Source organism: Clarias gariepinus, chromosome 12, assembly GCF_024256425.1.
Source record: "Clarias gariepinus isolate MV-2021 ecotype Netherlands chromosome 12, CGAR_prim_01v2, whole genome shotgun sequence".
Classification (NCBI taxonomy): Eukaryota; Metazoa; Chordata; class Actinopteri; order Siluriformes; family Clariidae; genus Clarias; species Clarias gariepinus.
Window position 1 is genome coordinate 25,438,836 of NC_071111.1, and position 21,764 is coordinate 25,460,599.

Below are 21,764 nucleotides of genomic sequence, written 5' to 3' on the forward strand. Positions count from 1 at the left end.
CACAGATACAGGGTAAGATCAAATCCAACAACATGACTGTGACACTGACACACTGCTGTTATAAACATCTCTGCTGTTATTAACTACAGAGTGATTAGATAAATTAGATAGAAAATAGAAAACATATAGTAGAAGAAAACAAACATAGTGAAAACATTATAAAGAGCTATCAGTGATAACTGGTCAGAAAAATAAGATCTTAAAGATTAAATATTGATGTCTTACCACATTGTACTTCACCATCTCACAGGCACGACCCAGAATCTGCTGCTGTAAATAAATTTCATGAAAAGTTCAAATTAAATCTGATGAAGAAGTTTCAGTTCTTGAATGGAGTGATAATAAACCTGGGAACCCAAACACTCCTGAATGAGATCTACACAGAGCTCTACATCACAGAGGGAGACAGTGAAGAAGTCAATAATGAACATGAGGTGAGACAGATCGAAGCAGCATCCAGGAGAATAACAACAGAGGAAACACCAATCAAATGCAATGACATCTTTAAGCCTTTATCTGAACAAGACGAACCCATCAGATCTGTGCTGACAAAGGGAGTCGCTGGCATCGGAAAAACAGTCTCTGTGCAGAAGTTCATTGTGGACTGGGCTGAAGGGAAAGCAAATCAGGACGTCCACCTCATATTTCCACTTCCTTTCCGAGAGCTGAATTTGATGGAGGACCAGAAACTGAGTCTGATGGAGCTCCTTCATGTCTTTTTTAAGGAAATAAAAGAAACAGAAATGTTAATTTGGGAAAAGGTTCTGTTCATTTTTGATGGATTGGACGAGTGTCGTTTTCCTCTAGATTTCAAGAACACAGAGAAAGTGTGTGATGTAACTGAATCAGCATCAGTGCCTGTGCTGCTGATAAACCTGATCAAAGGGAATCTGCTTCCCTCTGCTCTCATCTGGATCACCTCTCGGCCTGCAGCAGCTGATCAAATCCCCTCTGAGTGTGTCCATCGAGTCACAGAGGTACGAGGGTTCAATGACCCACAGAAGGAGGAGTACTTCAGGAAGAGGATCAGCGATCAGAGCCTGGCCAATAACATCATCACACACCTGAAGTCATTAAGGAGCCTCTACATCATGTGTCACATCCCAGTCTTCTGCTGGATTTCAGCCGCTGTTCTAGAGAGAATGTTGTGTGAAGCAGAGAGTGGAGAGATCCCCAAGACTCTGACTCAAATGTACACACACTTCCTCATCATTCAGATAAACATCATAAGAGAAAAGTACTCAAAGAAGCAGCAGAGTGATGAAGAAATGCTTCTTAAACTGGGACAACTGGCTTTTGAACAGCTGGAGAAAGGGAACCTGATCTTCTATGATAAAGACCTGAGAGAGTGTGGCATTGATGTGAGAGAAGCAGCAGTGTACTCAGGTGTGTGTACGCAGATCTTCAGAGAGGAGTTTGGGTTTCACCAGAGTAAAGTGTACTGCTTTGTTCATCTGAGCATTCAGGAACATCTCGCAGCTCTGTATGTGCACATGATGTTTAGGATAGACAATAAAAATGTTCTTAAAAAGAGTCAAGCTTCAACATTACAAATTACAGTTTTAGATTTCCACAAGTCTGCTGTAGTTGAAGCTTTAAAAAGTCAGACTGGACATCTGGATCTTTTCCTTCGCTTTCTTCTGGGTCTCTCACTGGAGTCCAATCAGAAACTCTTACAGGTCTTAGTAACACAGACAGGAAGTAGCTCCCAGAGCACAGAGGAAACAGTTCAGTACATTAAGTGGAAGATCAGTGAAGAGCGTTCTACAGAGAAATCCCTCAATCTGTTCCACTGTCTGAATGAACTGGGTGATAATTCTCTAGAGGAGGAAATCCAACACTATCTGAAATCTGGAAAACAAAGTGAACTCTCTTCATCACAGTGGTCTGCTCTGGTGTTTGTGTTACTGACATCAGCACAGGAGCTGGAGGAATTTGACCTGAATAAATATTTCACTCCAGATAAAATAACAGATGATGTTCTTCTGAAGCTGATGCCTGTGATTGCAGCATCCAGAAAAGCAATGTAAGTAAGCTGAATATAACTGTTCTACTGTTACAGTGTTAGAAAGAAAGATACAGAAAACATTTTCACAAATACAGTATGCGCTGTGGGATGTTTTGACCTCAACAAGCTTCAGGGTGGAGCTAACTACTGAGCCCCTAAAGTAACATGATTGGAAAAAATAAGCAATGGAGGAACATTGTCTTAGTTTACGAGCACCGAGTATCATGTTTCATGCATGCGCTTCTTGTTTTAACACCGAGCGTTACATCATCACAAGTGAGCCAACGGTTTTTCTCTCTCTTGCAGCTGAATTGTAGGTAATCGCCGCTCCTGTTGGGTGAATACACACACACACACACACACACACACACAGCGCGCACACACACACACATTAACAGAGAGACCATTTTTAAAACCTTTTAAAAGTTAGCAAGGAACATTCCTAGTCACACTCACGTGAGCGCATACTAACAGGATCACTGCTGTAAGTAAAACAACAAAAAAAAAATTAAACCTTAAACCTCCTCACCTTTGAAAACAATCGCGACAGAGAAGAGTTTGTGTGTTTATTTGGCAACCTGAGAGAAGGGGAGCTGTAAAGCCGAGACCTATTGTCTCCCCTGCTGGGTCTTAGTGCCTGCAATGTTCTCTCAGGTTGCCAAATAAACACACAAACTCTTCTCTGTCGCGATTGTTTTCAAAGGTGAGGAGCTGTTTAATTTTTTTTTTGTTGTTGTTTTACTTACAGCAGTGATCCTGTTAGTATGCGCTCACGTAAGTGTGACTAGGAATGTTCCTTGCTAATTTTTAAACGGTTTTAAAAACGGTCTATCCGTTAAAGTGTGTGTGTGTGTGTGTGTGCGTGCACATTTTATACACATACACCCTGCGTGCACGAAAACCCTCAACTGTCGGGATTTATTTAAAAAAAAATTTAAGGTACAGTACAGGCAAATTTGTTTTATTTTTACTTTATATTTTGTATTAATTATATTTAGGAATTTATTTTTTGGGGCTGTAGAACGAATAATTTAAGTTTCCATTATTTCCTATGGGTAAATTAAATTTGGTTTACGAGTGTTTTGGAATACGAGGCTGCTTCCGGAACGAATTAAGCTCGTAATCCGAGGTTCCACTGTATTCTCAAATTTTTGTCTTTCTACTGTACCAATTTTTTCCCCTTTTTTTTCTTTCTTGGCTTCCCATATTAATATTGTTTGTGCCCCATGTCCCTTACTCACTCACTCACCGTCTACACTGCTTAATTTTGTAATGTGTTGTTTGCACATGGCTCTTAACTCTCTTTTATTAAAATAAGTCACCTTTCTCTATTTTAATGTTTAAAAAAAGTAAAAGGTTGTTAAACATGAATAGAATGTTAACAATAATACATAAAAATAGCTAATAAGTAGCACTTTGAGACTCACAACTACAGAACCTCATCAGTGTGTTAGTTTTTATCATTAATAATATTATTACAAGCAAAAAAATTAATACATTTTGACAAAAACGAGCGAGTCTTGATTTACGAGTACCGAGTATCATGTAGCATGCATGCGTTTCTTGTTTTGACGCCGAGCGTCACGTGATCCAACTTGAGGCAAGGGTTTTTCTCTTTCGCGTGCTGCGTAATTGTGAGTAGTCGTCTCCCATGCTCGGTCTACCGTCTTCTACTGGTATAATCAACATCTGTGCGCTCTAATGGAAACACTGCTCTGTCACGATTTTTTAAAGGTAAAGCAGGTAAAAGGGTCAGAAAACTTTCCATTGGCACTATAAGTTAAAGAGGTATTGATATTGATGTCAAATTTGGCAGAAATGGCCGATAAGACAATTTCCTTTGTCTTTAGACCAAAATACAAAAAAGGAGGAAAAAAGTTGCAAAAGGGGAAAGTGAAATATGCATAAATTTTTTAACATAAAAAAAACTGTGCAGAATTATTGCTGAAAAAAATATTAAATATTTTTATTTTATTTTTATTAAATATTAAATATTAAAAGGGTATGTAAAGTTTTTAAAGTTGCATAGTAGAAGAAGCAAGTTGCTCGGTCTGTCCACTGTGCTTTGGTAAGCTTTTCTGGAGCCAGGAGAGACTCAGTCAAACACACACACAAGTTGTCTGTCAGAAAGGTCCCAAACGTCTGTGCCACCGACATAGGTTACTACAAAGAACATGAACCATTGTAAATGTCCTGGTGAGATCCTAAAGAATCAAAGGAGAGAAAGACAGAGAGGTATCCATCCAGAGACAGATCACAAGATGTTGGCTCCAGTTAGAGGGAGAGGGGGAAGGAGACAGAGGGAGATAAAGAGAAAGAGAGAGGTTTAAACTCACTTTATTATAACAAATTATGTTATATGGACTGTTTTACAATTTTATATATATATATATATATATATATATATATATATATATATACACACACACACACACACACACACACATACATACATATATACAGTATATGCATATATACATACAGCACATATATACACACACTTATACATACATACAAGCATCGGCTACTCACGTGTACACTCATACATACATACACACCAGTGGCGATTTCTTTAAGACTGCAAGGGAAGCTCAGCTTCCCCTATAATGTCACAAAATTAATGGTCAAATTATGTACTATTGTATTAACATTTTAAAAATGCGTTAGAAAACGTTCATCTCAAAGACGAGTTCGTTCAGAATCAGTTAGATATACTGTAGCAGGTCGACTGACTTGATTTTCTTCTTATACATTCCCGTAGCGTCACAGTGCATTTCCCCGTTGAAGTGCATTTTCCCATTGACTTCAAAGCGGCTGCTTTAAAAGTTTTTTTTCAGTGCTTTGAAACTAGACGGTCATTGGATAAACGCTGCGATTATGTCCCGCCCACGGACGCTCAGCGTCTCTGTGGGTAAATGAGGAGCAAATGAGGAGTGGGCTGGCATTGGACGCTGGGCTGCTGCATGATGATTAGAGGAGCTATTTAAAGGGCGGAAACCCTTTTTTGATTGACAGCATGTCTTAAGTATACATCGGTGTAAGACTTGGCAAGACGCCAAACAGTCTTCCACACGCTCCCTCACACCCAGCGCATCCGCACAGAGAGAGAGAGAGAGACATAAAGGGAGAATGGGAAGGTGAGTGTGGAAGCGTACACAACTTTAAGAACAGATGCAGAAGGAGACAGGAAGATAGCAGCAGAAGAGATAAAACATTTTTATATCTTTTAATATCAGATCTATGAGGAAGAGAGCAAGAGAGTAGAAATTACTCCTTTAATATAAAATAATTCTATAATTGAAATACTGACCCAGGGCAAGAAATCTCTCAGCACACAATTCTAAAACAGAAACTGCTTCACTTGAAACATGGCTTTAATCTATTTATTCAGGATTATTTAATTTCCTTTAGGATCATATGTGACTCACTTGGAATAAGAAGTTGGACAGCTCTCGTCTCAGTGCTTAGCTCTAAAACTGCAATTCTGAGAGAACTGCATCTGACTGTAAAAACACTGGATCTATCTGGGAATAAGCTAGGAGACTCAAAAGTGAAGTGTGTCTCTTTTGGCCTGGAGAATCCTCACTGTAAAGTCAAAACACTGAGGTAAGATCATCTCTCTGAGAGTCACAATAACTCACTCAGTGCAACAGTTCCAAACAGTGTTTTTCACCAGTAGAACAAATAGATTAGATCCAAAACCCCCGTTATAATGTAACTATTATTCACAAATCTCAGTTCTCACTCTCAGATCAACTACAGTAATTTAGGAAACTGCAATGGTTGCCATTGCTTAGCATTATATCTACACAGTTCTGCATATCCTTACTTTCTGTTGCTGTGCAAAGTGTGATTTATTCTTGCCTAAGCTGGTTCTGTGGCTATAGCATTTTAGGTCATATCAGCTGGTATTATATTGAAATATAATTTTTTTTAATTATATTGAAAGTTAACCACGTGAAAAGCACCTGTACAGCACAGAAGTACAATCATCTTTAATTTTATTAGCATATATTGAGGAGCCTGTGGTGTATTTGTTAAATGTGATTGTGCATGCATTACATTTTCATAACTGTTTGCATGGTCTCCACCGTCCTTGGTGGGTTTCCTTCAGGTACAGTAGTTCGGTTTTCTCCCACAGTCCAAAGGCATGCACATTAGGCTAATTGGCATTCTCAAATTTCCTGTAGTTTGTAAATAAGTGTATAAGTGTGTGTCTGTGCCCTGTAATGGATTGGTAGGGTGTACCCCACCCCATCAATTTAACAACAAGAAAACCAAGATAAAAATCTGTCTATGAATAGCATGTCATTCTATTTCACTACAGTTTGCGTAAGTGTGGTGTCTCAGATGAAGGCTGTGCTGCTCTGACTTCAGCTCTGAGATCAAACCCCTCACACCTGAGAGAACTGAATCTGTCCTATAATAAAGTAGGAGACTCAGGAGTGAAGTGTCTCTCTGCTGTACTGAAGAATCCTCTCTGTAAACTAGAGAAACTGAGGTAAGATCATCTCTTTTGAGAGTCACATAATAGTGGGACTAATAGTGCGACTGAATTGAAAGGTTTAACTCTTAACTGTGAATTGTTGACATTGCCTTTGCTGCCTTTTTGTTTGGGGTCCCAGCAACCCTAATGTTGACCATTTACAATAGGGTTAATGTTAGCCTAATTGACCATTTTCTTCTCAAAATTCTACACAATTCTACTGAATATTGACCAAGAGCACTCTTGCAGATTTGGGTTGCACCATGGCCTTATTACCATTATTCCCAAACTCTAGTTCTTAGTCACTAGGAGCTGCCATTTTAGAAGGCTGCATTGAGTGATGTTACTCAGCAACATCTCTGTGTTGTGTGTAGGGTTGTAGATTAGTTAAAAAAAAAAATCCTCTGAAACAGATGCCAGGTGCGTCTTTTTCTACTTGAAACCTGTACACTGTAATCAGAGGATATAGTTATATGAAATGTATTTCAGTTTGTGTTAACCATAGAGCAAACTGTCTAAATGGTGTTTTGATGCATCTAAAAGCCCTAGAACAGAAGTATATTTGGTTGAGGAGAACATGAGGGAAAGCCAAAAGTTATTTTAACTGGAATTATACACTTAAGAATAAACAGTCACAGTCAAAAGACATTCAATGTAATTTGATTGATATTTTATAATTGCTCATGTGGTTAGATGTGTGTGCAGTTATAGTGTGTGTATATGAAGTGTCCAGTTATGGGTTGGCACCTCATGAAGAATGAAACTTGTGGCCCAAGCTTTCTGGGATAGTCTCCAGACCTCCCACAGCTCCACACAGGATAACTAGTAAAGCTAATGGTAGAATGTTTAAGCTGATAGCCCTGCAAATGTTAACAGTTAAACACAAAAAAACATCCTGGTTTCTATCTGCTTATGTAACTCCAACACTTCATAGGGTAAGTCTGTGCATTACCTGACTTCCTTTTGTCATCTGTTTAGACTAATGTTAATTTAGCCAGACGACTATTTTCTCAATGTTGTCTCATTCATTGCTTGAGAAATCTGCTCAAAATACATGATTTAATTAAACTGAAATTAATCTCTAGTTGGCTTAAATGTAAAAATCACCTGTAAGTACAGATGTACAAACATCTCTAATTTTCTTTTATATTTTGTTTTGTCATAGGTGTAATGTTCTCAGGCAATGTTTGTGAGCAGACTACATAAACAACTGGCAAATTAATTAACATCTTGAATGATGTTATTGTGTCTTTCTGCAGGTTGTGTGATTGTGGTGTCTCAGATGAAGGCTGTGCTGCTCTGACTTCAGCTCTGAGATCAAACCCCTCACACCTGAGAGAGCTGGCTCTGACCGAAAATAAGGTGGGAGACACCTGGGTTAAGTGTCTCTCTGCTGTACTGGAGAATCCTGACTGTCAACTAGAGACACTGTGGTAAGATCATCCCTGTGAAAGTCCCATGTCCTTCTACCGAGTAAGACACATTCTCTAACAGTGAGACTGAAACAGAGCTTTTAGCTTAATTATCAATGTCCTGGGCAGCAGGGTGGTTTAGTGATAGCACTGTTGCCTTGCACATCCAGGGTCTGGGTTCGATTCTTGGCCAGGTTCATGCGGTTTGCATGTTCTCCCTGTGCTTGGTGGGTTTCCTCTGGGTACTCTGGTTTCTTCCTACAGGCCAAAGACATGCAGATTAGGCTAATTGGCATTTCCAAATTGGCCATAGTGCATGAGTTTGTGAGTGTGTGTGCCATGTGATGGGTGTCCAGGATGGACCCCGCCTCGTGCCCGTGTGTGTGTGTGCGAAGGCAAAAGTGGGAAGGGTCTGCGTGTGTGTGGCACGGTGGTCAATGACGCGTGCACAGACACAAAGAGCAGGCTGATACAGGGAGTGAAAAGAGATTTCAACCTCTCTAATGAGACTTGCTTTTGCTTTATTTATCACGAGCGCTGTACACACACGCATACAGACACAAAATAAAATATGTTTTACGCACACATGTGGTCACAGTGTTATAGTAAACAGTACATGCGTGTACGAGACGCCCATGCATGATACATGATACTTGCTACCTGTATAATTTCCTAGTCAAAATTTATTAAAAATCTTTGCTCATCTTGCGGAACACTCACAATCCGCGTTACTCGCAATTCGAGGTTTCACTGTATACATTTTCAACATTAAGAGCAAAACAAACATAAGATATAAAAAGGAAACGGGAAACTATGTCTATGGATACCTTATGGATAAACTATTACTTAAGTTACTGCTAATTAACAGGTCTAAGAACTAAACAAATCAGGAAACCCAACAAAGACATTAGTGTATTGAACAGGAAAACAACAGTGAAAACAGACACAGGATAGAGACCAAACTCAAACATGTTCGATAAATAGACAAGCAAATCTGAAAATACGAGATGCAGGTGAGTACAGTTGACATGTAACTTTGGGCACTGATAATTTAAGATCACACACAACAGACAGTATGGAGTTACTACACTCGGTATGATTATATTATGAATTAGCATAAAGATATGATCTTCATGTAATAAAATTTATAAACGTATCTTTAAAATAAAATAGTCACACCTGGATGTTTTGATGAAGAGTGTAAATGTCTGTAAGCGAGTGGTGGTTCTTGCTTTACCACACATATATGAATAGCTCTACTCATATTGTGCCCATTGTGTTATTGTGTCTCCCTAAAGGTTGAGTGGTTGTGGTGTCTCAGATGAAGGCTGTGCTGCTCTAACTTCAGCTCTGAGATCAAACCCCTCACACCTGAGAGACCTGGATCTGTCCTATAATAAAATAGGAGACTCAGGACTAAAGTCTCTGTCTGCTGTACTGGAGAATCCTCTCTGTAAACTGGAGACACTGAGGTAAGATCATCTCTCTGAGAGTCACATGACCTGCTCCTCAGTAAGACACATTCTCTAATAGTGAGACTGAAGCAGAAGTTTTAGGTTGATCATCAATGTCCTGAGGAGGAAGATTGTTTCTTTTCACTGCACACTGATGATTTGTCACAGAGTCTTTGGGTCAGATGTACGTATGTGAGAAGCTGCAGAGCAAAACATGACTTGATGTGACTGCAGTGTGTCTGAAATGACTGTGAAATTTACTAAAACACTGTAACTAATCACACAAACTGCACCTGGGACACAAACTAAATGCACTGTTTCTAAGTTGCAGGATTTAAAAATAAAAAGGTATTTTTTTTTAATATTCATTTTCAAGAGCGAAACTGATTTAGCAAACATTAAAGTTGGCACAGTAACATGGTGCATAATGCTTTTTTATAGTTCTTAAAACCATGCAGTACTCTTCAACAGTTCTGTCAATAAGGACCCAACTAACACACACACACACACACACTTGCTCTCTTCTCAGTTTTCTGTTTCACTCACTCTCTATGTCCCTGCTAACACAGAGAGACACAAATGAACTAAAATTAGATAAGATTCAACTTTATTCTCACTGCACATGTAGGTACAGGGCAATAAAATACAGTTAGCATTTAACCAGTAGTGCATTTTCACAGTGCAGAATATTTTTTATATAAAAACAATACATGGTAAGGTAAAATTTTATACAATGTACAATATGTGCAACAGTTATGAAGAGTACAGTCTTCTAGCACCTCCCAGAAGACAGGAGGGCAAAGAGTCTATAAGCAGGGTGAGAGAAGTCCTTTGTGATATTGTGAGCTCTGCTGAGATATTGCTTCCTGTAAATGTCCTCAATATTAGGAAGTGAAGCACCTATGATGCACTGGGCAGTTTTCACCACCCTCTGCAGCACTTTCTGGTCCGACACAGTGTGGTTCCTATATGAGACTGTGATACAGCTGGTTAGGATGAGACATAGAGCTTCTTCAGAGCCCTCGGAAAAAAGGTGCTGGTGAGCCTTCTTGACCATACTGGAGTTGTTGAAGGGAATGACAATGTTGAACACTGAACTAAAATTAAGGAAAAGCATTCTGGCATAGGTGTCTTTATTGTCCAAATGAGAGAGAACGGAGTGCAGCGCTGTGGAAACTGTGTTCTCTGTGCTTCTGTTCTGAGGGTAAGCAAATTGGTGAGGGTCCAGAGTGGCAGGAAGACTTGGTGATGATGGGGGTAAGCACTACTGCGCGGTAGTCATTAAGGCACGTTGCAGTGGAGTTTTTAGGTACTGGCACAATGGAGTTGGTCTTAAGGCAGGTCGGCACGACAGCCTGGGCTAGTCTGTTAGTACCACTGTCAGCTCCCCAGCATATGCCCTGAGGACACATCCGAGGATACCATCAGGCCCTGCAGCTTTGATCCTGTTTAGTACTGTGCTGAAGAGTGTCAGTGGTTGGTAGTCTGTAAGGAGCTCGATTATCCATTTCAAAGTGAGCATAAAAGTTGTTTAGCTCATTTAGAAAGTAGATCGGTGGGCGGAGGTGAGGGGTTGATGGGCCTGTAGTTGCTAATAGACATCTGCTGGGGATTGTAGTTGGAGAAGTGTTCTTCAGTTCTAAGCTTGGAGGGGCACATGGCCATCTTAATGCCCTGCCTTAGATTGTCCCTGGCTGAACTGTAGGCTTATGCGTCGCTAGATCTAAAGCCTTTAGTAAGAGGCAAACCTCTTTGTTCATCCAAGGCCTTTTTCAAATTACATACTGTAATGAGCTACAGCTAAAATCACTGCATGTTATCTGTTGCATTGTTGACTACACCCTTCTGCTACATTGCCCTAGGAGAAGCCTAGTCCAGTAAAAGAAGTCATCCTTTAGTTAAATTTTCACTTGAGTTACAGTACCAGAAGTACTGGTTTAAAGTATTGGTCACAGAAAAGGAATTTTTTTTTCTAAAAGGGAATATATGGTGAATCAGTTTTATAGTGGCCACTATTGGTAAATGCGTTTAGGCAGCCAGAGAAAACAGTTGCATTTGACAGTCATTTCAATGGCCAGTAACAAACTGATAAATTATTCTCCATGGTATAACATTTGGTTTTAATGACTAAGCTGTAATAATGAAAAACAGATTGCATTATGCAAAACATGTGCATCAGACATTTAGCCTTTTTTGCAAATGTAAAGCAATCATAAATGCAAAACAGAAAGATCCTGTAAATAATAACTGCTTTCACTTGCATACATACTTGCACACCACAACAAATATGAGTAATCAAAAGAGCGAAGTCAATAAATGGGATAGAATCTAATTTGCAAGTAGTACAAACAGGCAGAAATCGTTGACGATATTGTTAGTGTACATGTAGCTGCCATAGAATTTTTCTAATCTAGCACATCATGTGCCATGACCCAGGACCTCCTCAGGACCATATTCCTCCCAGTCAATGAGGTATTGGATTTTCTTTGGATTGTTTATTCTGTACACCGGTAGACACTTAATCTGAACGGGCTTTAGAGGAAGACTTGAGGATGAACATAGGGTCCCTTTCTAGTATGCTTAAGTTAACTGCTAAAGAAGAATGGATTGAGGTGAAAGTAACAAGACTAGTTTATTGATTACAAGATTACATTGCTGTTCTTTGTAGAATTTTGTATGACTACATGAATTAGTTGTATAATTAAAGTATATTATAAAGTAACGTAATTTTCTGTATACCTCAATAATGTGCAGATTTGTACTCAAGAGCCTAAGTCTCTTGGTAAAATATTTTATATATTCTCTCCGATGTGTAATGGGTCTGGCACACGGACAAAACACATGGGAAGCAGGTGAAATAACGGGTATATATTTTAAGCAGGCAGAAAGAATGCAGTCTCATCAAAATTATGCTCAATGAGGGCAAAGGCTTGCAAGCGGTCTTAATGAATGTCACGGTTCTGTGGGTTGAAGCTCTGTAGATCACTTACACACACAACCCCTCTGCCTCTATGCCTGCTCTCTCTGCCCACTGCGTTCTACACCAGCCACTACACCCTGATTGTGACAATGACATGATGATTACTTCAAGAATAGTGACTGGTTGATTCACAAACAGTTCAAACTTTAAAATTATATTCAAAGAGGTTGTAACAAATATCATTTCACAGATAAGGAACTGAGCTGGAATTATTCTGGAACAATAATTGAGATTTCAAAACTATGAAATAATGCATATGGAACTAGGTAATTAAGTAAAAACAATGATAGTTAATTGTTAACTGTCAGTGGTTCAGGATTTTACAAGAAGAGTATTGTCAAGTGCATTTGCCAAACCCATTAAGCACCATGATAAAAGTGGCTATCATGAAGAAACTCCAAGGAAAGCAAGAAAAAACCTCTGTTGCAAAGGAGAAGTTTATCCCGAGTTACCAGTCTCAGAAATCACCAATTAACAACACCAGATTAGAACTGTTATGAAGGCTTTACAGAGCATAAATAGCAGATACATCTTCATATCAACTGTTTAATGGAGGTTATTGAATATCTTGGATGCCTTCAGCATTATTTTAGAGTGTAGAAAGAAATAAACATAAAAAGGTCTATGGAGTTAGTCAACTTTTGATTGGTTGTGTACATTTACAGATGATAAACTACTAGAAAAACATTTAATTGTACTACTTATTATACCCCTTAACAATAATTGTATTAATGAAGAACTTTGCAGAGGAAAGTGCTGCTCTCCAACCAACAATGTGTCATTGTGTCTCTTAACAGGTTGCAGTATTGTGGTGTCTCAGATGAAGGCTGTGCTTCTCTGACTTCAGCTCTGAGATCAAACCCCTCACACCTGAGAGAACTGAATCTGTCTGATAATAACATAGGCCCCTCAGGAAAGAAACTGCTCTCTGTTTTTAAGTATGATGAACGCTACAAACTACAGGCACTAAAGTAAGTAATGTTCTTTTTTTAGATAAATGCTCGAAAAATAAATAAATAAAATACTCTATCATTAATAAAAAAAAAAATTTCAGATAAAAAAACACTAGATTAACAGTTTAGGCAATAGAACTGTTGTAGAAAATGTTTACACTATTTGTTAGTGTACGTAAATATCTGCTCATATTCCCATTATAACAGAGATGTTACTAATAATGCAGAAATGTTGAAAGATTAATTATAAACAGGAGATGATAATGTTTCCCCTAGAGCAAAAATGACTATATGCTGTTGATCATAAAGTACCACAGTCCAATTTGTAGGTATTAATTCATCCCTTTCTTTTATCTTCAGGATGTGATGAACTTTTGTGTGAATGTAGAATCTGTGTTTCTATCTTGGGGAAATCAAGAACACAATTACTGTATTAAGCATCACTTTATCATGTAATCACAACCAGACCTTTATTTTATTAATATTTACTAACAGCATGTTTGTGAGTGTGATATTTGTGTTATATAACAGGGCTATAAACAAGAATTTAAACTAACTGGTACCTAATTTAATGGCCTATGGGGTTCTTCTGTCTACTGTATGTTCATAGCATTTTTCTGTTTTGCAACTCGTGTAGCTGTTTTGCTCCTTACATAACTATACCTATATTGTATTTTGGTAGTTATAATGTATTATACTGTAAATAGTGTCATTTATTATATTTAGTTAGATTAATTGTTTAACATGACATTTGTAGCAAAATTGTTTCTGTAACAATTGTAACAGTGCTTTGTGGAATATAAGCTTATGATTTTTTAAAATAATTTTTATTCATTCCCACAAGCAAAATGTTAAAAGCTAATTTGTTTTACCTTGTGCACTTTAACCACATCACCCATCTTACAAATATTTATATATTTTTTATTTTTTTAAATAAAAATTTTTAAATGTGAGAAGATATCTGATATCTTAATAAGGGCATTTTCTTACAATTTGTCTAATGGGTCTAATTTTACTGCCCCGGGTCTCGTGTGCGTGTGTGTGTCTCATACTGGAGTGGACCCAAACCTGTGCGGTCTCTGTTTTGAATTACAGTCACCGCGTGGAAAACAGAGATGAGAACAAAGTGAAAGTAGAAGCGGAGATTTTGTTTCCCGGGGGAAAAAGCAAAAAAAAAAAAAAAAAACTAAATGATGAGTATGGGGTGGGAAAAACAGCTGGCTTTTTGCTTCTGTTTCATGCAAATAATAAACCAAGAAAGATTAAATACATCAAATGGATCTTTAAGTGCTTTTTATCCCATCACAGACTCATCATCGCTTATTAATCATTGATGGATTTACTATTATTTGGAAAAAATTCTTACACTCTAAAAAATAAAACTGTGCTGTACTCAATATTTTTGGTGAAACATTTTTACACTTAAAAATATTGAGTAAATATAAAAAAAATATAAAAATCATGTAAAATATACTTTATGAGTTGAGTACAAGTCAGTAAAAAAATTAAGTAGACCTGAATAACTATTTTTAGTACAATGTACAAAATTAAGTAAATGTAATGAAAAGTTAATGCAAAGTGAAAATGAGTAAAATAATTGAGTAGATATAATTGAAATGGAAGGTAGAAGATACTGAAAATTATACTATTATTTAACAAACAAATGTGCTACATTTACTAAATATTTTAACTGAATGAAAAAAAACAATACACACATTACCATTTTAATTAAACATTTATTTGCCAAATTTGACAAGACATGAAGTCTAAACTCAACCTGGTTTACTTTGCAAATGACATGTAACAAGATCATAAACACAGAGCTGAATTTATGTTATTAGTAAACAGTTTCAGAAACAATACTTCTGCTACAAGTATTATACAGTTAACATGTGAGGAGGTAGACTTTTGTATTAGAATCTAATGAGCCACATTTTACATCTGAAAGATTGCACACCTTCATACTTCAGTTTCCTGCAAACTGTGGGATCCATACAAATGTGTGTGCAGACCTTCTCAGGTCTTAAAGAAGCAATGACAGTCTAAATGAACACAGGACACTGAATATCCATGACCAACAGTACCATGCTTCACTCCATAATGATCGAAATTCCTTTTGATGATGCGACAAATTTACGTTTACACCGCCATCCCATAATGCTGGCACCTAAAAAAGGAACAATAGTATACAAGTAAGTACAAGTGTGACTGTTAATATAAAGTCTACCAGACTGGTAAAATAGTACTTCTGTTCAAATACATACTTTTTGGACTAATATACATCATCACACTGATCTACGAGTGGTGCTTAAGTCAAAGCGACTTGTGATGAAAATTCTCTAAAACGAAGACGTAAAACTGATTTAATTTTACGTAGCCCAATGCTGGTAAAATTCCGGTGAACATTTCAGTGGAATGCGTTTACACAAAACGGACTGCTTTGATTACCAAAGGCATTTTGCTCTTACAGAACAATGCACAACCTCATACATAGAAAAAAATATAGAGAGAGAAATAAAGGGGCGTTCTGTTATTCTGCACAATCAATGGTCCCGCTTTGACTTGAACGTCCCTTGTACATGTTTTTGTCCCTTGTATAAAAATGATACCCAACTTTATTTACACATGACTATCAACTATATAAATTTTTTACTTTAGTTAATGGAAAATCTAGTATACTCGAGTGGAAAACTTGTATAGTCTAGACTTATTATAGGTAAAGTGAAATATTTCAATCCTTGTTTTAATTTCTATCTTTGATTCAATGGTTACACATTTAATACTTCTGTAACATTTAAAAAGTTGACATTTACCTCCTGTTTTATCTCCATTCAACTTCTCTTCATTAGTGGTGTTGGTGCTGTGAAAGAGATATAGAAAATATATAACATGTTTCACACAAACACACAAAATCAATCAGTTTTAGTTTCTTTTACTTACATATCACAACATACATAACATTGTAAATATAAATATTTAAATTTCATATTACTTTCTCCCAGGCCCGGAGTGGCTAATCGGGAGGACCGGGACAATTCCCGGTGGGCCGGTCTGATGTTTGGGCCGCAAGGGCCAGTGTCTAATTCTTTTCTTCTTCTTCTTTTTTTTTTTTTTTATTACATTTTTTTCGTGGGCCAGCCCATTGCTCAGTCATGGCATTAGGTTGATCATACGCTGCTACCGCTGTCCCTGTGCCGCCTCCAATGGTGGCTCTTTTGTTTATAAAAAAGAAAAAAAAATGCCTGTATTATTGGCAGACGCACCCTGACGTAATGCGTCGGTGCACTGGGTCAGCGCCAGGTCAGCGCAGCAGAGTTCTCCTGGCCGGATCAGCTGTTGAAAGATGGAAAGTAGAAAGAGCAAAGGTGGCGCGGAGAAAGCAAGAATTAAAAAGAGGAAAGCTCAGGAAACAGACGCAGCTAAATGTGCCAAAATTGGCACCTTTTTTACTAAAACGAGCTCGCAGTTTCTAGCATCACATGAGGACGATGAAACGGGTAAGGAAAGATGTCCAACTCCAAACCACAGTTCAACTTAAAGGTTGGATATGGTATATGAACACGATAGCGGCGGCATCTGTGTGTTTAGGTTGAAGTTACAATAATACAAAAAATATTTCCAGCCGCTGGGTTGTCAGGTTTTCTGCTGATACGTCCAGTGATGAATTTATTGTAGAGGAGTTTAACTGACAGCTAACGTTAGCAAGTGAGTTAGCTTACAGATCCAGGAGGAAAGTAACATTAGCCGTTTCTCAATGACAGATAAAGCCGTTTCTACGTGTGTTTTGATGCCGTGAAAGTTTTCTATGTGGGTCCACCTAGTGTAACAGACACATCACTGCCCCCCCACACATTATTTAATTCCAGAGTATTATTTTATTTCTTAGTTTTACAAATAATTATAATTATAAAGTCAATGAATTGTGTGTTGTTGTGGCATATAACAAAACGTTATACCATTTAAACAATAGTGGCCTATAATGTGACGCCACATAACAGGGAAACTTTGTCTTTTAGCTCCTCAGAAGCTAGATCCAGCACCATGCACCAGCCATGAGCCTGCAAATCCAGAGTGGAAAGGTAGGAATAGGCTACGCACTGAGTGAATAACTGAATATTATTAGAATTAATATAATATATATATGGTGTATGGTGTAGACCTGCCATATATGAAATGTGCCCTGAAATGCTAGATGATTCAGCACTACATTAACGAAACTGACCTAAATTGATCAGAAAACTTTGTAAAAGGGAGAGATTTGTGCTGAGAATCATGACCATTGTCATAATATGATTTGGTGTCAGAATCAGAGCCAGGAGCCAGTCGTAATGAGAGGGTTGCTTCTGTCAGTATGGAAGAAAGAGGTGACCTGCTGTAACAGGATGTGTGAACAAGCAAGCATTAGTTCCAGTATAACCACTTACTATGCCCAAACAAAAGTCGTGACCCATGTATTTACATTGAAAGGGAATATGATTAAAGTCATAAGAAATAAGCCTGCATATTTTGTCTTTGAAAATATCTTATTTGATTAAGTCAAAAAGTGTTTCCATATCAAATGTGCAAACATTTTTCAGACTTTTATTTTTATTACAGATGAGTCTAGTAAGAAAACTGGAGAAAGTGTGACAGGGAGAGCAGAGTCTATCCAGGGAGTGATTGCAGCAGCTCATCCACAGAACCCTGAACCACAAGTTGAGACAGAAGAAGATGAGTCAGTTGACAGTTTAGATTTCTTTGTTCGCCCTCAGTCACAGGATATATGTACATTTTTTTCATATCATCCTCATCAAACCTCTAATATCACCATACCAAAAGTTTTCAATAACAAATCTGGAACCAACCGCAAGTGGCTGACTTACTGTGAACAAAATCAGTTTCTGTACTGTTCTGTTTGTCTGGCATTTGCACCTGTGGTTAGTGACGGCCCTTTCATAAAGGGAGGCATGAAAGACTGGAAACACATTCACCAAAGGATAGAGGAACATGAAAAAAGTAAGACACATAGAGATAGTGCAGATGCTTACTTTCTGAATGTACAAAAGGCAGATGTAAAAAGCCTGTTGACTGGCAACCAAATGTCATTGCGTGCTGAGCAAGTGAAACAGAAACGTCAGGTGATGGAACGCATAGTGGATGTTATTAAAGTTATTGGCAAATGTGGTCTTAGTTACAGAGGAGATAAAGAGGAGGCAGGTTACAGCCTAGAAAACATTGCTGTTAATCATGGCAATGTCTTAGAGTTGATTCTACTTCTGAGTAGATATGACGTTTGCCTACAACAGCATGTAAACACTTGCATAGAAAACAGTAAGAAGCAGCATGAAACTGGTGCAAAAGGCAGAGGGTCTCTAGTTACACTGCTGTCAAAAGACACATTCAATAAAGTTGTGGATGTCATCAGCCAACTGATAAAGGCAATTATAGCCAAAGAGATAAGACGAGCTGGCATGTTTTCTGTCCAGATTGACACCACACAAGATATCAGCAACAAAGACCAGTGCTCCATTATCCTCAGATATGTAACTGATGTAATTCATGAAAGACTGATCGCTATGGTAGACTGTGAGTCATCTACAGGGCAGCATTTTGCAGAGCTTGTAAGAAAGGTTCTATTGGAGCTTAATATTGACATTGGCACATGTGTGGGCAACTCTACAGATGGTGCAGCCAATATGCAGGGACAGTATCGGGGATTTTCTACACTCCTCTCTGAGCACTCCCCGAATCAGATTCATATATGGTGTTATGCACATCTTTTGAATCTTGTACTGGCAGAAACAACAGGCAGTGTCGTGGAAAGTGCATCCCTCTTTTCCCTACTTAATGATATAGCCGTTTTCCTAAGAGAGTCATACAAGCGCAGGGGGCCAGGGGTAGCTCAGTGGTTAAGGCATTGGACTACGGTTCGGAAGATCCCAGGTTCAAACCCCACAACCACCAAGTTGCCACTGTTGGGCCCTTGAGCAAGGCCCTTAACCCTCAACTGCTCAGATGTATAATGAGATAAAAATGTAAGTCGCTCTGGATAAGAGCGTCTGCCAAATGCCCAAATGTAAATGTAAATGTAAGCGCATGCAGAGGTGGGAAGAGATGAGTCAGGACAAGCATCACAGGCGACTGTGCCCAATAGGGCCAACCAGGTGGTGGGCTAAGGATCAGGCACTAGGTAAAGTGTTTGGGTGCTTTGGGAATCCTCAGGGAGCCTTGTATCTTGAAGTGCTTATGACTCTAAACACCATTGTAGATGACAGAATACAACAGCCAACTGTGAGGGCCAAGGCAAAAGGATTCATAGAAGGCCTTTTAAGGTATGAGACAGTGCTCACTGCACAAATTTTCCTTCGCATTTTTGAGCAGACATCCCCCCTTTCAAAATACTTACAGACAAGGGGAATGGATATCATCACAGCTCAACATTTGGTTGAGGAAGGAACTGAGGAGGATCCTTCTGTGGAAAAGCAGGATGTTGAACTAGAGAGCAAAATTTGTTCCTCCTGTAAAAATTGTGTCATATGTGTTCATCTCATCCTCTCTCAGTACAATCTACTGACTGATGCCTACCATGTGATTGGTCTGGCTTACAAGTTGCTATTAACACTGTCCATCACACAGGTAGCCTGTGAGAGAAGTTTCTCAACTTTGAAATTCATAAAAAACAGACTCAGGAGCACTTTGATGCAGAAGAAACTTGAGGCATTCATGCTCATGTGCACTGAGAAAGAAATTCTCATGTCTTTGGACAATGATACCGTAATAAACAAAGTAGCAGAGACCAGTACATTGCTCAGACGTTTATTAATGTTTTAGGGTTGGCCATGTTTCTTTGAAATAACTCTTATGCGGAGGAAAAAAAGATAATGGCATCATTAGAAAGTTGTTACACTGTGAATAACAAACTTGCAGAGAACAGTGCAATAATCTTTTTATTCTATTTTCTATCTATTTTATTGATATTTGATATTGTAGAAAAGGACATACTGGTGTTGTATAGAATAGTTTTGGAGATTTGCCCTTTAACCTATGTTCCCATATTTGTGAAATGTAAGTTGTGATGGAACAGTTTCTTTGCAGAAGAAAAATATATGATATTTTAATACTAATATTTTTTTTATTAGATATTATTTATAGAAATAGATATTATTTATTATATATTTTTTTCTTTATTTTCTTTATATTTATTTAATACTTATAATTTTATTTATTCTTTTATTTTTTCAATTCAATTTTATTTGTATAGCGCTTTTAGCTATTTTCATTGCCGCAAAGCAGCTTTACACAGTCAAAAGAATTATTTAAGTTTGTATGAAATGTGAATTTGTATGAATCAAAATGGTCAGTTTGTCCCTGGTGAGCAAGCCGAGGGCGACAGTGGCAAGGAAAAACTCCCTGAGATGGTAATAGGAAGAAACCTTAAGAGGAACCAGACTCAACAGGAAACCCATCCTTATTTGGGTGAAACAGAAAGCAGTAAATGATCTGCATTTATACAGTGTGTAGGGTGGGAGGCAGTTCAGCTATAATAGCGCTAATGTTAATTGATGTTAATATGGAGTCCAGGTAGTTATTGAAGACCCAGGTAGACTTGTAAGAAGTTTCAGTCATGAACTATCGAACTGTCAAGTCCCCAGAGAAACAGTTGCCAACACCAGTCAAGGCCAGAACCGTCTTCTAGGTAGAGAGAATCATCCCCAGACACCAGACGCATCCCAGAGAGACACACGGGGCATCCATGTGACGAGATCTTCAGCCAGAAGCGGGGCACCAGGATGGGTCAGACAGGTCTGGAGGGCAGAGGGAGTCTGGATCACTGGCAGCTCAGGAACGACATGTGTAGCTCGACAGAGAGAGAGAAAGAGTAAAAGGGGGAGACAGGAGGAGAAAGGAAAAAGAAAGAGGGGGGGAAATAGAAGAAGAGGAGAGATGGCAGTTAGGTATGGTCACAGTCTCACAATGTATAATGTGAATGTATATTAACTGTAGAGTGCAAGCAGAGACTCCGGCAGGACTAACTATGACAGCATAACTAAAAGGGAGAGCCAGAAGGAAACACAAACATGTGGGCTTCCTGACATGTAAAGCAAACAATCACCTCACCGTCAGCAAACCTGAGTGATCAATGAGAGTGAGGAAGACAGCATCCAAACATACCAGTTCACCATAATACTCTACGTCCATGAGTCCCCCAGATCTGCTTCTTTACCTATGGCAAATCTATTTATAAAAAGGCTTGGCTAAATAAATAGGTTTTTAGCCTGGACTTAAACACTGAGATTGTGTCTGAGTCCCGAACACTATTTGGAAGACTATTCCATAATTTTGGGGCTTTGTAAGAAAAAGCTCTGCCCCCAGCTGTATTTTTCATAATACGCGGTACTGACAAGCAGCCTGCATCCTTTGATCGAAGTAGGCGTGGCGGTTCGTAAGACAGTAGCAGTTCGCTCAGGTACTGCGGCGCGAGACCATTTAAT

At 38.4% G+C, this 21,764-nt stretch overlaps 1 protein-coding gene across 2 annotated transcripts; it reads left to right on the forward strand.

The window, feature by feature from the left end:
• The first annotated feature begins 270 nt into the window (after positions 1-270).
• Positions 271-9,382, forward strand: LOC128533839 (NLR family CARD domain-containing protein 3-like). 2 transcript variants are annotated; one of them, XM_053508095.1, is made up of 4 exons: positions 271-2,026; positions 6,336-6,509; positions 7,754-7,927; positions 9,205-9,382. In XM_053508095.1, exons 1-4 carry the CDS (start codon positions 309-311, stop codon positions 9,380-9,382), a joined length of 2,244 nt encoding a protein of 747 aa, XP_053364070.1. In that variant the 5' UTR covers positions 271-308. The 2 variants fall into 2 exon arrangements, 1 of the variants encoding a protein (XP_053364070.1); XR_008361382.1 differs by lacking the exons at positions 271-2,026; positions 7,754-7,927; positions 9,205-9,382 and adding an exon at positions 5,473-5,614 and having other exon boundaries at positions 6,336-6,495.
• The last annotated feature ends 12,382 nt before the right edge of the window (positions 9,383-21,764 follow it).